The sequence below is a fragment of the Podarcis melisellensis genome, assembly GCF_964234715.1.
Source record: "Podarcis melisellensis genome assembly, chromosome: 5".
Classification (NCBI taxonomy): Eukaryota; Metazoa; Chordata; class Lepidosauria; order Squamata; family Lacertidae; genus Podarcis; species Podarcis melisellensis.
The window spans coordinates 34235253-34253012 of NC_138537.1; the positions used below are offsets into that span (position 1 = coordinate 34235253).

Consider the following 17760-nt stretch of genomic DNA (forward strand, 5'->3'; position numbering starts at 1 on the left):
ATGGTGTGAGAAAATGCCTCCTGGGTGATCTGCAGACTTCCAAATACATAAAACGTGCAATATGCTAGGATCCTCAATGCATAGTTTTGCATATTGAGTGGACATAGATACAGTGGTACCTCGGGTTACATACGCTTCAGGTTACAGACTCCGCTAACCCAGAAATAGTACCTTGGGTTAAGAACTTTGCTTCAGGATGAGAACAGAAATCGTGCAGCAGCAGCGCAGCAGGAGGCCCCTTTAGCTAAAGTGGTGCTTCAGGTTAAGAACAGTTTCAGGTTAAGAATGGACCTCCAGAATGAATTAAGTACGTAACCAGAGGTACCACTGTACTACATTGTAATCTTTAGACATGAAAATGTGGAAGCACACCTCTGCTGGTGCGTGAGAAGAGTTGTTCTTCTGCAGACTATTTGGAAGAATAAGGAGATAGAAAGAGACTCTCTTGCCTCCATTTTATGTATAATCTAAAGCAGACGGGGAACCTGGTGGCCACAGTGTGATGGACTACAACTTCCATCAGCCCCAGCTGGCATGTCCAGTGGTCAGGGATTGTGAGAGTTGGAGTCCAATAGCATTTGGAGCAACATAGACTCTTTACCCCTGTAATACAGGAACTTGCAGCCCTGGGTCTGGTAAGTGCCCAGACAAAAAAATGCTATTGTAATATATAGCACCTTCAGTTTCATCATGGAAGATAGGCAAGATATTAATGCAACAGATGAATAATAATTTACTACATAGTTTCTAAAAGGTCAAGCCAGCTACAAGGCCAATTCTGAATGAAAATGATCTCTGAACCATTGCTTTACTACTATTTGCATTTATTTACACACATGCAGGATGAACACAGATGGAAACACTCAACTTAAACGGGCTGTTTCCAGTCTGCCTCACATTGCAAGCCTATTCCTCATGTCACACACAGAGACCTTGATTACATTTGGTCGGGAAGAGGATATTTGCTAGCCCTTCAAAAGGCCAGATATTGAGCTTCACAGCCAGCTATTTAGTTCCCATGACAACATATTACCTGCAATTTGTCTAGCAATAGATCATGCCAGGCTCTACCTGGACAACTGGCTTGACTACTTCAGCAGTCCTATTCTTCTCTAGATCTCAAACATAAACCCATACTTGGAAAGTACTTTGGAGGTCACCTAGTTCAATTCCCTGCTCAGAATAATATGGTCACACAAGTAGAGAAGGAACAGTAGATATGAGGCCAAGGTGGTTCAGGAAATAATTTGCTAATGGATGGGTCTCATGGCTCAAAGTGTTTCTTCAAAGCCCTCAAAGCCTTGTTTATAAGATGCACTTGTTCGCTTACAAAACAGTTGTCCGAAATAAAACAAAGTAATCTGCTGTTACCTTACAGGTACGGTGTCACTCATATCCCTGGCTGTGCTTTCGTATGAACGCTATTGCACCATGATGGGTACAACTGAAGCTGATGCCACAAACTACAAGAAAGTATGGCTGGGAATCTTCGTGTCCTGGATGTATTCTTTATTCTGGACCTTGCCACCACTTTTTGGATGGAGTAGCTATGGACCAGAAGGACCAGGCACAACATGTTCAGTTAACTGGCATTCACGGGATGCTAACAATGTATCTTACATAATTTGCCTCTTCGTCTTTTGCCTTGTCCTTCCTTTTATCATTATTGTTTACTGCTATGGGAAGCTGCTGTGTGCCATAAAGCAGGTGAGTGGATTTTTCAATCTTTTCGACAGAGTGTCAGTGTGTTGTGTTGCGTCCAATGGCAAGTCAAAGTCAGATCAAGGTACATGCAGGTCCCACTTAATGAACACAATGCTTTCCCTGGAATTCATTCATTAGATGAGCATTTGTATGAGTCCACAGTTTCCATTGATTTCTATAGGATCATTTCTCATATAGGATTTGTCCAATCTCCCTACCCCCTCCCTCCATGGTTTCTTCCTGAAATGACTGCAGCCAACTAGCAAAAGAGAGGCAAAGGAAAAACTGATTTGTGGATTTTTGTAAACGATCAGGGAATTAGCCGGACCTGTGTGTACATGGCAGAAACAACCAGGACCTTGGACAGCTCCAAAGGGGCTCCTCTGGCTGAAACATTTTCCTCCAAAGATGCTTATCTAAGTGGAGAACTAGATGATCCTAGTGAAGTTTGGCAAACGCAAGTCAAAGTCAGATCAAAATAGGCTGGAGTGCAGTAGACTACCTCCCTGGAGGTAATGGCTGGGTGGTTAAAGGGCCCTAATCTTATTTTACAGTACAGTATTTGACTTCTGCAAGGCTGGGGAGAAAGAGGTACTGCAGGGGACTCATCCTCTGAGTCAAAGGTGGTGGCAGTTCTATTCCCTTTAAAGGAAATGGCATTTCCAGTAGTCCGAGTCATATGAACATTTTCCTTTTGCTGAAGATGCCCCATGAAAGCAAATGATTTATTTGAAATAAGAGTCTTTATACGGTGAGCAAACTAAAATTAAACACTAAAAGGGCAAATGTAAAGATAAGATTGAGTCAGTGTTGGAGCAAGTAAATATGTTAACATAATAATAATACCTGAAGGAGCATCTCCACCCCCATCGTTCTGCCCGGACACTGAGGTCCAGTGCCAAGGGACTTCTGGCGGTTCCCTCACTGCGAGAAGCCAAGATACAGGGAACCAGGCAGAGGGCTTTCTTGGTAGTGGCACCCTCCCTGTGGAACGCCCTCCCATCAGAAGTCAAAGAGAAGAACAACTACCAGACTTTTAGAAGACCTCTGAAGGCAGCCCTGTTTATGGAAGCTTTTAATGTTTAATAGGTTATTGTATTTTAATATTCTGTTGGAAGCCACACAGAGTGGCTGGGGAAACCCAGCCAGATGGGCAGGGTATAAATAATAAATTATTATTATTATTATTATTATTATTATTATTATTATTAGTCCATTTACAAGTATTGATACTAAGAGTCTATAAAGTAAACTTGATTAAAAAAGCAATTCTCTCCCCAACGCGCCCCCCCTGAACAATAATTCCACAAACAATAACCACTGTGGACAGGTCAGTAAACTTTAAAGGCAAATTATTGCCAATTTCATGGAAAAGTCATGATTTAGAATAAAGGATAGAGCAACATCAAGAAGAATAGGTGTAATGCTGCGGAAACATTTAAATTGTGTGGAAAATCACATAAAATGTGAAAATCAGCCAGAAAGGAAACATTGGGAAGATGGACTAAAGAGCTGTCCTAATGCAGCCACAATCTTCCCTCACCCCTAGTCATATTTTTTTTCTACATTAAACAGCCCTCGACTGTTTGATCAACTTCCACTTTGACTCCCCACCCTCATTTTGTTGCAAATTGAATTCATCAGAATTCATGGCCTTTTCAATTACCTTCATTTAGTACTTCTTTTTGCAAATGCCTTCTCTTATTTCATAGCAAGCCACCTTAACTTTGCTGTTGTAACCATAGTGAAATTGACTTGATCCAGTTTGGTATTTTGTTTGTTTTCAATTGGTGAAATGACACACTTCACTGAAGCCTTCAACATGAGTTTATAAATAGCCTTCATATCTCCTGACGTGATTTGCCGCTTGTATATGTGCGTCTTTGCTTCCTTTTAACTTTACCATTTCATATCTGAGTAATTTCCCCCATAAAATATAAATACAATGGATCTGGATTGTTTACACAAGGTTGCCACCCACTCACATAGATATTGAATCCTTTGCAATGGTTGCTGCTGTTACAAGTGGTTTGACCCCTTACAATGGCTCTTGATGCTACTTATGAAAGTGGTGGAAATGAATTCAAGATTCTTATTCAATTCAATTCAATTCAAAATCCTTTATTAGGCATAGCACACCACACATTAACAAACAAACATCATATACAAACTGTATAAAATACGGGTACAGCAAACACAATTTATCCTAGTCCTATTCTTAACTCCCAGAAATTAAACGGTGTACATGAATAACATAATACAATATAATATAAAATAATAATACAACGCAACATCATCACCTACCATTAACAACCACTAAATCTCTTTATCATGGTCCATTCTTTCTTCATGGACAGCTCTTAAAAATTCGGCCGCTATTAAAGTAATTTGATCATCTCTGTCCGCCAGCATGTCCTGAACAGTTGGTTGAGTAAAAATCTGTTTATTGAATTTTAGGGCCTCATACAATCGTATTCTGGCATAACTGCCAAAATCACAGGAAAAGAATATATGCTCTAGAGTATCTAGTTCCTTTTTACTGCAGAAGTTCCTTTTTACTGCAAGATTCTTATTGCGTGGCTCAGAGGTGGAAGGATGAGTGCAGGTGGGGGAATCTCATCATGGAAAGATGAACAACAGCACATCTTCATTTGTTTTGAGATCCATGTGTAAATCCTACTTTGCAGAAGAGACTCTGGGCACTCTTCAAGTAATGGATCCTTTTGCACAGTGGAGCTCCCCCACCTTTGCTCTGCCATACACCCCTTAAAAAAGTTCTGGGGTTCCGCAATGCACCAGAGCAGATTGGGGGGGGGCATGGGGAGGAGCTGAGGGAAAGTTATGTTGCACAAGCACAAATACTTGCACTGAAGGGACATGTTAATTGGATACTGCCCTCCCATTCAAATTTCCTTTCCCACATTCTTGTGGAGTGGGGTGGGAGGGCCAAGCGAAATCACCTCCTGATTTCATCCTATCTGCTCTGGCCTACTAGCATTCTCCATCCCTCTATGTGCTGAGCTTAGCTTCTTTTGTAGCTTAGATCCAGCATTTGTTCATGACAACCACTTTATAATGTCAAAGAGAGAATGGTAAAATGCTCTGCGCACAGAAAAAGGCAACAGAAATGGAGGTGCTCTTAATAATTATGTGATGTGTGGCCCATATACTTTTTAACAAGAAGAGCTGGTAGTACTGCAGAATCGCAATAACAAGGCCATTTGGCTTGATTTGGTTCAAGACTGGAGATAGGGTACAGGAGAATATAAGTTTTGATAGCACAATCCAAACCCAAGATCCTACAGGTTGAGCAAGTTTAGAATAGGTTGTAACTTACTCATCCCAGCTCAGCCAGAGATACATTAGCATAAGTCTCTCAAGCTGGCTGAGCTGGAGCTGTGATGGCTTAGCCCATGGAACTGAAGCCCGTAGAATTTACACCATCAGGCATGGGACAGGACAAGGAGAGACTTAGGAACATGGTGGAATTTATGCTCATAAAAAGGGTAGTCTATTTTAAAGACTGGGTCCCTGTCATTTTCACTCATGGATTGTGAATGGTTGATGCAGCTACTTCAGGACATGAAGGTTTCTGTGATATGTCATATACAGGTGTATCAAGACAATAGATCCTGTTTGGCTTTGCTGAACTCAGAGAGTTGCAAGCAAAGAACCAAATACTTGCAGATTAAGTTACATCATGCAAGAGAGTGTATTCAGAAAGGATTCATTCAAGTGTCCTACATGCCAGGAAATGAAATTCCTGCAGATCTGTTGTCTAAGGTAGTTAACAGAGAACAACTTAAGGTTTATGTACAGCGTTTGCAATTGGGTTGAACCACAGATACTACAGGTTACACGGAAAGGGGGAGGATGTTAGAATATATTTTCGTTCCACCTTTAGAACAGGCATGTGGAGTTGTTGTATTTCACATGTCTGTTTACTTCCAGCACAGTCTGCTGGGAACTTCCATTGTTTATAGCTTTTGCCTATGCTTTTTGCTTGGACACGAATTTAGTTTGTCCTTTGTCCTGCTACTGAATAAATGTTTGTAAATATGCTTACATATGCCTCTGTCCACCACTTCCGTTGTGAAGAGTTATTCACTGTGCTGATTGGAGCGTGCTCGAGTTGCTGAAGGCTTCTGAAGCTGTGTGCCACTGTTTGATGCTGTACCAAGGGAGACCGGAGTTCGCCCGGCTGCCAGCCAGTGGGCTGGGGGCCTGCCAATTGCCCCCTGTTCCCAGGTTGCATCTCAACAGCTGGGACCTGCTCAGACAACAGTAGCCCCGCTGTTGAACAGAGCTTGGAACAGGGATAACTTACACCACGTTTACATCAACAAGCTGACATTCCAACAGCTTCTTATATTTAGGATTGCCCCACCTGGTATATTTGAGGTGACAGTCAAAGGAAGCCCACAAGCATTCTGTCAGGGGAAGCAGCTGAAAAGCAGTGATCCATTTGTCTGATTATTGGTTTGGTGATGTTTATTAATTTTGTATAAAAACATCAGTGTATGCATGTGAGCCGAAAAGGAACACACGTACAAACACACCATCTTTTACTCTCCACCCACACTACAACAAAAGAAGATGCAAGCATGCTGTGCTCCTAGGGACTGTCTGGCAATGGGACATGAGCAAAGTCAAATGCAAAGCAGAACAATTTTCTGCATATTTGCTGAATGAAAAATAGGTGTTTGCTGTGTGGAGGAGGCAGGCTGCAAGACACATAATGGAAAGCAGAAGATTCATGGGTTGGAAAATATGTGTGTCTGTGTGTGCGTGAGAGAGAGAGAGACTGCACTAAAGTGCATCAGCTATAGATTTTTTGAGTTACGTTCATTTTAAAGGAACACCCAATGGCTTACTATGGGAGGTGGGAGAACCCAAAGACTAGCAACTAAATAGAATTGTAGAGTTCATACCATTGAAGGTTCTAGGGGGCCGAAAAACACGCCCAATCATCCACCTCTGTAAAAGTCTGTCCAGTTATGAAACATACCAGGAACGTAGGACTGTAGGCCAAAGGAGTTTCTGCAGATTGTTAGCAAGAAGCAAAAAAGCAAAACAAAGGAAAAGATAAATGCTAACAAAATATTAAAACTGAGATAGAATAAAGAAGCTGCTTAATTGTTAATCTTGTTCACACAGTTGTGCAATTACAGGAATGAAAATAATTGTATCAATCAATTGACCTCTCATCCATAAATTGCAAAGAGGTTTACCTCATTGCCTTCCAAATTAACAAAATCCCTCTTTGGGAACCACGGTTTTGAAAATGAAAAATAAAAATAGATCAATTGTTTGTTAAGCGATCAGCATGCTGACAAGCTCTTGTTCTAGTTTTCTTTTTATAATCGAGGCCCTAAAAATAAACACATTTCTGCCTTATGGAGAGTTTTAGTGGTTCAGCTGCTCAGGGGATTGTCCTTGGTAAATGAAGCTGAAAAGTCGCTATGTGGCTCATTTCACATGGTGACATATGAGAAACGGTAGATGGGAGCTGTACCCTAAATGGGCCAGGGCCCATCCCCCAGGCTCTGAAAAGACACAGCTGCTTTTCTGAGGTGAAGAAAAGAAAATGAGGGATACAGGCAGAGGGTGGAGACTTCCTGATGCTGCTTCGCACAATGCAGACCTACAAGGTATGATACATCAGGTGGGCCTAGATTCATGTTTTTTCTATTCCCTTCAGCAGGGCAACATTATCTCTGCAAGGCCCAGGGGTTTGAGGTGGTTGTTGTTTTAGTTTCTGCAAGCTTTGGGATTCATTCCATTTTGCCAGTACTTCTCTCTTGAGTATATGGTGCCACACTCAAAGAACTGAGTTTGCTATTTGGGTATAAGATGATGATAGAAGTAACATGACCAAATAGCAGTTGGGAGCGTGAGCGGCACTAACAGTAAAGGGAATGAATACTTTACCTCAGTTTCCATGTCTCCACTGTTAGCAGAGTTACTTGAGTAAAGCAGAGAGAAAATCCTGGTAGATGTTTACTGGACAAACTGAACAAAACTGTATGTCACTTAAGCAGAAAGAAATAGAGGGTTTTTTATTTTTTGAGAAGCATTGCTCAGAGCAGGAAGACATTCAACTAAACATCTGCAAGAAAACTCCCTCACAGCTAGACAGCCTATCAGAGCATGCACTACCTCACGAAAGATCATGCCATCTTCCGTCCCTGCTTGCTATGCAACACTGCCACCCTCTTGGCTCATTGACTTACTGACAACAGAATTATCCCTTAAGTTACACACTGAATGATCTCTGCTGTTGCACCTCCAACACCCAAGCCACAAATCTCCAGAATCCCCCACCAACTTTATACCCTGCAACTGAAGAGCCTTTTTTTGTTTTTTAAGGGCTGCTTCTAAAGGATGCACTCAAAGATTTCCTTTACTGACAACAGAGCATTGGTTTGTGAAATTATGGATTTCTGAGTGCCATTCTCCCTCTGCATGTGCCGCTACACTGAGCAAGACCTATTACTTAGAGGCAAAGGCCACAGTCCTATGGGAATCACACATTAGTCACCTGTAACCTGGAGTCGGAGTGCTTTTCTCTTGCCAAATGTGTGGGAAGGATTAGAGTCTAGTTACTATTAAGGGAACAGAGGAAAGAGCTACACCGGGCAATTTCGGCAATTTCCTATGCAGCTGACAGCAACTATTGTGCTCCAGCTACTTACCTCTCATTTGCTATTTGCTGCCCAGGATCAGGTGCCGACATTTGTGCACACAGCTGCCTTATCCTCTTTTCCCTGGTTCTTGAGTATCAAAACAAAACATTTGAAATAATAATAATAATAATAATAATAATAATAATAATGGAGCAGGAGGAAGGGAGAGATAGATAGAAGAGATAGTTACTGGAAAGGGTGCAGAAAAAGACAACCAAAATGGTCAGGAGACTGAAACACCCTCCCTTTGAGGAAAGTTTGATGCTTTTTAGTTCAGCAGAAAGGTGAGTAGATGGAGACGCACATGGCATGAAGAAAGCAGGTAAGGATACATTTTCTCTCCTCTCTCATAATAGTGGGGCCTGCTGTCATCCCCCCCAAAACAGAAGTACTGTCGTATCTTGGAAGTCAAACGGAATCCATTCCGGAAGTCTGTTTGACTTCCAAAACGTTCGGAAACCAAAGAGTGGCTTCCGATTGGTTGCAGGAGTGTCCTGCAGCCAATCAGAAGCTGCTGAAGCCACACCAGGCGTTCGGCTTCTGAAAATCATTTGAACACCGGAACGCTCATTTTCAGGTTTCGATCGTTCAGGAGCCGATTTGTTCGGGAGCCAAGGCATTTGGGATTCAAGGTACGACTGTACTTATGCACATAACACATGGTTCCCTTATGGTAGTATACCCTCCAAGTGTCCTGATTTTCCAGAGACAGTCCTGGAATTATGAAAGCCATCTTGGCTTTTGATTTGATCCCAGAAGGAGGATGAGCTGGCGTTTGTCCCAAGTGAGAGAGGTGGGGGCAGTTGCGAGGGAGCATCCTGTTGCCATTGCCTCTCCATGGCAACCACTGTCAGCCTCCTCTCTTGGGCAGTTCATAGCGGCTGCTGGATCGTGGGCAAGGAGGAGGAGAGGCTACTGCCACTGAGGCTCTGCTCTGAAGGCAAGGCCGTCCTGGGTGGGAAGAAAGGGGGAGCGCAGCACAAATTAAACCAACACTATCTTCTTCCATACATTTAATCTTGCATTCATAAAATGCTTTACGAAAGAAGACTAAACTGCCTCAATTAACAGTATCGTTTATTGCAAGCATTCATGGTTTAGTTTCAGAGCTGAATTACACACACAGTAGTGTACTCCTAGAAAATTTCAAGAGATTAACACACAGTTGATGTCCTGCCAATACTTTAGTGCTCATGGATTCCTTTGTAGTAGGTAAAGTAGCCTTCCTGAACTTTGCATCTCAATTTATTCTCTAAATCTGGCGTTTGCATGAACATGAGAAATTACTTAAAATGCTTCAGCAACAGATATCAGGGTAGTTGTTTTAAACCAATTGACAATTAAATTTCATGAGTGTTTGCTTTACAGGGATTGAATTCACACGCGGGTTTTCATTACCAGTGATTGCAGCTTTGATTTGAACAATCCGTTCTACACCTCATCCTCCTTCTACTGGCTGTTCTGTAGGCAGTGGGCTGCTCAGTGATAGGCGAATGCCAGTGAAAGGCACCTTGAGGGGTAGAATTATCCCTTTGGTGTCTCCCCTTTTGGGATGCCATTGAGGTCAAGGAGTGCACCCAGATAGTGGCAGACAGATGGTGGAAGGACGCTGAGGGAGAGGCAGGGAAGAGAAGATCTGCCAGTATGCAGTGGAATTCCTCCTCCTCCTCCAAAACAATGACAGTCTGGAAGTGACCATTGTTGCCACAGAAATCTTTAGAGATGTATCTGAAGTGTATTATGGTGCTTATATTGAGCATGTGCATAGCATGTGGTGAATGTTGTGCATAAACACACAGGCATATACTCTCCTGTGGAATTGTGGAGTTTTTCTTACTATCAGAGATTTGCCCCTTTAATCCAGAAGTATTGTCAAGCATCCAGTTTGAATTGAATTTAAATTTCATTCTTAAACTGGACACTTCAGATACTTCTGGAATATTTAAAGGCGTTGTTGCTCCCCCAAAGACAGCAATATGGGAGAGGCAGCTTTTCCTGGTACTCCAATGGCAAGAAATGGCACTCTGTGCAGTTGGAGGAACTTCAGCTACACCCAAACACCCTTTTTGCAGCTTGAAGTGACATGGCTGACATGAATGGAGTCATGTGGTAACCACTTTACAAATATGGTTTGGCATAAAAAGTGGGACTGGTTTCACACCTCTGCACCTAAGCAGCAATGGGTATGGCTTCTATAGTGACAGTTGCAATGGCATACATTCAGCCAGGGCCGGCCCACTCATGAGGCGAGGTGAGGTGACCACCTCAGGTAGCAAGATCCATAAGGGCAGCAGATCCCAATGTAGATCTTTATTCTTCCTTGTTCCTGATTTCACTCCCTGCTTCTTCCCTGGTGGGAAGAGGGCGGCCATTTTGTGGTTTGTCTCAGGTGCCGAAATGTCTTGGGCTGACCCTGCATTCAGCATTGCTTTTTAAAACAAACAAACAAACAAACAAACAAACAAACAAACAAACAAACAATTTTGGGTGTGTGCACTGAAACACCCAGCCACAAAAGCCAAACAGAACTCAGCTTAAGGTTCATTTTCAAAATTTTAAATGTAAATAGCTGCAACATGCTATTCTTAATTTCATTAATATTTTTAAGTCCCTTCTCTGCCTCACATACTTTCAGTTTGTTTGCTAATGAAGACACAGAGTTTGGTCATAATTTTCTTGCTTTCCCTCAGCTGAATTTAACTTCTGCATTGTCAAAGGTTTGGACACAGAGGCTTGAATTTTAAGCTGGTCATTTTCTGCTAACTGTGCCCTCCATTGGAGAGGAGACAATCTTTGAGGTATACTGGGCCGAGGCCATATAGGGCTTTAAAGGTCAGAACCAACACTTTGAACTGTCTTTGGAAACGTACTGGGAGACAATGTAGGTCTTTCAGGACCAGTGTTATATGGTTCTGGTGGCCACTCCCAGTCACCAGTCTAGCTGCTGCATTCTGGATTAGTTGTAGTTTCTGAGTCACCTTCAAAGGTAGCCCCATGTAGGGCGAATTGCAGTAATCCAAGCGGGAGATAACCAGAGCATGTACCACTCTGGCGAGACAGGCTGGATCTAGACACATCAAAGAAGCGTTTCAGGTAAACGCGTTGCAAACTTTGTATGAGAAACTGGGTTCACAAAAATGGAACTCCACAGCTCCATCTGGTGTCACAGTATTAGAATGCATAAACAACACATACAGTATAATGTGCTTTTTCTTTGCCAATGTAGCTGAGTCCACAGTGTGCGGGCTGGTAGGGTCTCAGCCAATGTACCAGACAGAGCTGGTAGACTTTAAATGCATACTTTAAAACTAGGCAGAATCCCCCCTTTCAACAATCATATTAATTCAAATTCTTTAAAAAATGAATAACCTCACATTCTATAAAAAGCCACAAAATCAGTTCCCCTTAATCCCCATTGCAGACGACATCCAGCTTTAATTACACTGCAGGGAGCACATTATGTCAACGGAGGCAGGACTTGGTATATTGTGTCTGATGTGGCGAAAGAAAAGGTGAAACTGGCAGGGTGCACCCAGTGCCTGCATTCTTTGCTTTCTGCATACTGTTTCCGACGCCTTCAAATCCCTTTCTATTTTTACCTTATAATATTTCACTAATCTGCTGCCTAGGGAAGGATGAAACTGCAGCTAATAGATGGGAAGTGACAGACACACACAATGCATTCAGTGATGAAGGACCCTGGGTCAACCTGGATGGGTCCAGCTGGGATGAGAGAATGCTCGGCATTAATCTGGTGGCATCATTCCTAGGAGCCCAAAGAACAGGCAACAACATGACTTCTACCTGGCAATTTATAGCACTATGGTGCAGCTGTCAGGAAGGAAACAGGAGCCCTCAAACTACACCTACAAGAACAGAGCCTTACTAAATTGTAGCCTAATGGAAACTAAGAAAAAGCAAACCGTTCAACATATATGTTTACACACAAATATTCACACATCCTGGGCACGTCTGCACCTGGCAGTTGGTGATGGGAACAATTCACCATTGATCCAGGACATAATTTGAAGATGTGTCTATGCAACCTTACTCCTCTTCAGTCATTACAATACACTGTTCACAGAATATGAACAGGATTTTGGAGGGGAAAGTGGTGTGCGATCAGTGCCCCAGCTCTGCCCTCTACTGTCATTGTTTCTGTCACCCTTGACTTATGGAAAGTAATGTGTGACGTGCAGATCTTCCTGTATCTGCAGAGGTTTCCTACACATTTTGAAATCTGCTCCACAGTCAGGGCTGTCTTTACCTGGGGGTGGAAGGGGTGTGGGGCACCCGGGCGTTAAATTCTGGGGGGTGCCAGGCACCCGCCACTGAAGCCGCCTAAGCTCTTAACGATCTACCTGTTAAGAAATAATAAATAATTTTCATCAAGCTAGAAAAACAAAATACATATTTACCTGGGTATTACCAAAATGTATGCCTACTGTTTCACTAAAGGACTTTTGACTTTGTGCACTCATTTACCAAAGATGCGCCACGCTTGTCATTCACAATGGCGGTGCTTGTCAGACTCAATGACAGCACTTGTCATTCTCAACGGTGCCATGCATGCGAAATCAACTAAATTTGGGGTTGCTGGGTGGATATTTGCACCCCGGCGGTGCATATGATAAGACGGCCCTGTCCACAGTCATTCTCTATGAACTGAGAGGGATGGAAACAACAGCTGGGAGGGGAGTGCAATGCACACAAATCTAGCACACTTCCCCACACTGGCCCCTCACATATTTTGTGAAAGTAATGGTCACATTCCCACCATACATTTAAAGTGCTAGGATACGCCTTTGAACAGTCGTGGCTTTCCCCAAATAATTCTGGGAGCTGTCGTCTGTTCAGAACTCTAAGAATTAGAGCTTGGGGGGGGGGGCGGAGTAGCGGACTTCCTAACAACTCCCAATGCCTTTAACTGCAGCTCCCAGAATTCTTTGGGAGAAGCCACTACTGTTTAAAATGTATCATAGGAATGAATTGCCTCAGGGGGAAAAAAAGTATATTATGTGGGGTCGCTGATTGCTTGGCCCTAAAAATGCTTCAAGAAGAAGTTGCTTCTGACTGGCAAGGTCTGAGAAAATAGAATGCGCTCCTTTTGATTTAATTTGTTGGGTGATATTTCGACAAGACCAATCTCAGCATGTTCCTCAGCTTCATTGTAAATACCAACATTTATTAATGTTCTGTTCAAGGTGCTATTTTTCTTAACTAAGCAATTTAGCCTTTGTCTGGTGTGATAGACTATCTGGAGAATTTTTTCAAAAGTAAATAGGGATGCTATGTGCAGATAAATGGAAATTTTACTTAATGGGAATCTTTTTCTAACACGATGCTTATGAAATGACAAATTAAGCCTATTTGTTCTCCGATACTCTGAATAGAATAAATTCAATCCAACAAACAGAAATAGCTAGATTAATCACCCAATTTTAGCTCATTTTAGCTCATCTAATTTTATTTCCATTTTTAAATAGTCAGTGCATCCTTGCTAAAGATTAACCAGGGGAATTCTAGTAATATTGCCACTCTTTCTCCTAGGAACTTGATTGCTAATAAACCTTTAACACGGAAATGGCTCCTGGGATGCCGCTTACTAAGCACACACAAATAAATATAACATTGTTGCAGAAAGTAGTAAGGAGGAAATGATTTTAGGATTGTGAGGTCATCTTCCAGGATGATGTGTTTAGGTGCCCTTTCCATTGAAAACCTCATGTTTCATGAAACCAATCAACTCATTTAAAAGTTGATCCCAAGACATCTTGATGCCTAAGACAAAGCACCAGGTGACATCTCTTCCCCATTTCACAGACAGAAGCCAATAGGACCAGGAGCTGAATCTGATTCCAACACTGGTGAAAGGTAGTACAGTATCTTCTTCTCCACCTGAGGCATCAGGCTAGTTTAGGGCCCTCAAACTATGTGGCACAGACAGCTCTATCCTCCAACAGAGGGGGGAGGGAATGGTCCAGGGGCTCAGGAATAACTGCCCTGGGGTGGGAAAGCCACTGTAGCACCATCTCCAGCATTTGCCATCCCATTCTTCAGGTAATCAAGGTATACAGGCTCAAAAGCTCTCAAAGCTTCTCCCCACCCCCCCATCTCTGAAAATGAATACAGTCATACCTTGGTTTGCAAACAGCTTAGTTGCCGAACAAATCGGGTCCCGAACACTGAAAACCTGGAAGTAAGTATTCCGGTTTTCAAATTTTTTTGGAAGCCGAACGTCTGACACGGCTACTGCTTGAGTGCAGGAAGCTCCTGTAGCTAATTGGAAGTTGCGCCTTGGTTTTCAAACGGTTTCGGGAGTCAAACGGACTCCTGGAATGAATTAAGTTAAAGAACGAAGATACCACTGTAGCACCACTTCCACTCGCAAAACTGCAGCAAAACTGTACAGCTACACTGTTTTAGGGTGGGGGGGGGGAGCTTTCATATGTGGCCTTTTGGAGATAATGGAATTGTCTTCCTGCTTTCGCAGATCTGAGGAGGGAAGGAGAAGGTGTCAGAGAATAAAAGTTTCTGGATCAAATGTGGCGCTGTGTGGGTGATAAAGGCTGTCAGCAGCAATTTGACAGAGGCATTCTGTACAGGAAGGAACTTCAAGTGGTCTTTTCAATGAACGGCCCTGTCTTTTCAACAAGTCTTAACTGCCAGAGTGGACTGGAGATAGTGGCAGTAGCCTACTAACCCCTGTACCATGTTGGAATTTGGAGACATAGGCTAGGGTGTTTGCATGCTGCGTGAGATTTAGCAGCAGGCTTGGGGAAACCACGTTTGAAGAAATAGCATTTTTATTTTTGAAATGACACCCCAAAACAAACCAACAAGGACCTCACTCCCTCAGTGGATATGGATGTGGACAAAATGTTGGGGTGGGGAACAGAATATGGAGGGATGGGTAGAGATGGAATGGAATATCCTGGTAAAGGGTATGGCTGACTGGTTGGCATCCTGACCAGGAACACATTTTGTTGCAGTTCCCACTTGTTGAAGGTCAAATATTCCATGACAAGCCAAAGACTATTCATTATGTAAATTCACATTTCCAAAAAGGTATAACCGGACAATCATTCAGGCAGAACAGGACAGGACAGATGATTCAAGACTGCATTTGTAAATGGATGCTTTAGCTTTTCCAGCTGATCATTTTTTAAAAAACACATTCAGTACATGGCTATTCATAATAATTTGTTGCATACACAAAGAGCTGTGCATTGTAGCCTTGATCTTATTCACATGGCACTCTGAGGAATGCTGCTGTTATCAGTGTTGTCTAAACTTATTAACTAATGCTGTAAAAGGTGCAGTCTCACACTGTGTGCATGAGCCAGCGATTTCTCAAACCACAGGTTAATAATAGATTCGTTTCAAATCTAAAATCCAACAGGTACATTAAAATCTTTCTTTAAAGAGATGTGCTTGAGAACATTTTGCTGCTCTTCAAATTTTATATTTATTGACATTTTGAGCTAGCATTGTGCAACACAAAAGCAATTTAAGGCAATCTAAGATACCTAATGATTTGAGAACGGCAGGATTCTTCTGCGTTAACTTTTACAAACAGCATCACAATAAGCAACTGGCTGCAACACGCAACACCTGGAAGAAAAATCAGTAACCTATCCCCCCCCCCATTTATTCAGTCATTTCTAAATGAAAACATTTTCTTCTTTGGGGAGATTATTTTTGATTGTGTTCTGACAAAACAATTTGCTTTAGCAAGTGAGTGTGTGTTGGGGGCAGCAGAAAGAGGTGTGGGAACAATTAACAATTGACATTTAAGGAGTCAGTATGGCATAGAGTAGTGGCTAGAGTGTTGGACTAGGACCTGGGAGACCAGGGTTCAAAGCCCACTGAGCAACCTTGGGCCTCATCTACCTCACAGACTAGTTGTGAGGATAACAAGAGGAATGGGAAAACCACATTTGCCACCATGAGCTCCTTAGATGAATGGTAGCATATTAATTCAATAAAATAAATAAAAAATCTTCACTGCACCAGGAGCAAAATAACATGGTGGCAATGTAACTTATGAAATCATTTATGTAAGTTATGTAATTTTGCCACTGAAGACAGCAAGGTGAATCATATAGATTTTGGTGGAAGATGTACTTTTTAGGAGCTGAGTCAGAGATAGGTCTGCAATAAAGCACCCGATGTCAGTGAAGTTAACTCTTTTGCGTAGGCCTAGTGATCACAACAACCCTTCTCAGTAGGTCGTGTCCCAGTGAAGCAGTTGTGAGGACTGAAGGTCCCTGGCTTCCCACCACTCTCTAAGACTCCTCCCCTAGTTCCTCCCCCAGCAACCAGAGACTTCTTTGCCGTGCCTTTTTGCTCTGCCTTTTTCATTTCTCTGCGTATTCTGGGAGACCAGCATGGAGGGAAGATGGTCACAGCAGGAGGGGGAGACTCCCTGGATTCTTCAGCAACCTGCCTCATCTCTGTCTCCTGGCCTTGTCCTCTTCTGTCTCTGAGTCTGGACTGCTCTCTGCCCCAGCCTCTTCCTGCTCACTAAACCCTGTTGCCTCTTCCTCTTCTGACACCTCACGCCCCTACTCTGCTCCTTCTTCTCCCTCTGACCACTCACCATCGTTCCACCACCAGTCCCCTGGCTCTAAGCCTTCTTCCCCTGGGGGTTCCCAGGCCATGACATACAGCAGCAGAATGGAATATGGGGTGGAATGGAAAACACACCCCTGCTTCCAACTATAATTCTTTGATATATGCTCCATGGGACCATCTCCTTCCAAATGAACTATATTACAATTTACTAGAGAAAAGTACTGCAGAGTTCTCTCTCTCTCTCTCTCTCTCTCTCTCTCTCTCTCTCTCTCTCTCTCTCTCTCTCTCTCTTTCATGCTCTTACAGGGGATCTGTTTTGTGTATCTCAAGCTCTCTGCAAATGGAAATTCCACGCACAAGCAGGTGGGCTCTGGATTAATTACCATCTGCTTCTTTTGTCCATGTTGCTACTTGGTGCATCTGTTGGCTGCCTGGAAGAAATAATGTGGATTTGGGATTGATTAAATTGCTGCAGAACAACATGAACTTCTTGATTCCTCCCAGATGTCACTACTAGTTAACATGATCGTGGTGTCATAGAGTTTCCCACCACCACAGGTGAAATTTTTTCACCTGAAAGTAAATTGCATCTTTTTTTCCAATTAATGTAATTAAAATTGTTCATCATTTTACTGTCATCTGTTTGCCTGCTGGTGAAATTGTCCCTTTACTGCTCTGTGTTTCAGAGTTCTGAAGCATGACTATTTGCCCTCGTGCTGCTTTTACAGCAGCTCTGAGGGCAGAGGCAATTTTGGGAAACTCTCATTTATCTGATGTTTGAGTTAAGTAGGGC

General features: G+C 42.7%; 1 protein-coding gene across 2 annotated transcripts in view; it reads left to right on the forward strand.

The window, feature by feature from the left end:
* Positions 1-17760, forward strand: part of LOC309369562 (vertebrate ancient opsin-like) — an 87697-nt gene that overhangs the window by 14178 nt on the left and 55759 nt on the right. For both annotated transcript variants that reach the window (XM_081910514.1, XM_081910515.1), the window contains one exon: positions 1379-1707. In XM_081910514.1, coding sequence (XP_081766640.1) covers positions 1379-1707 — 329 coding nt within the window. The remainder of the gene's footprint in view (positions 1-1378; positions 1708-17760) is intronic.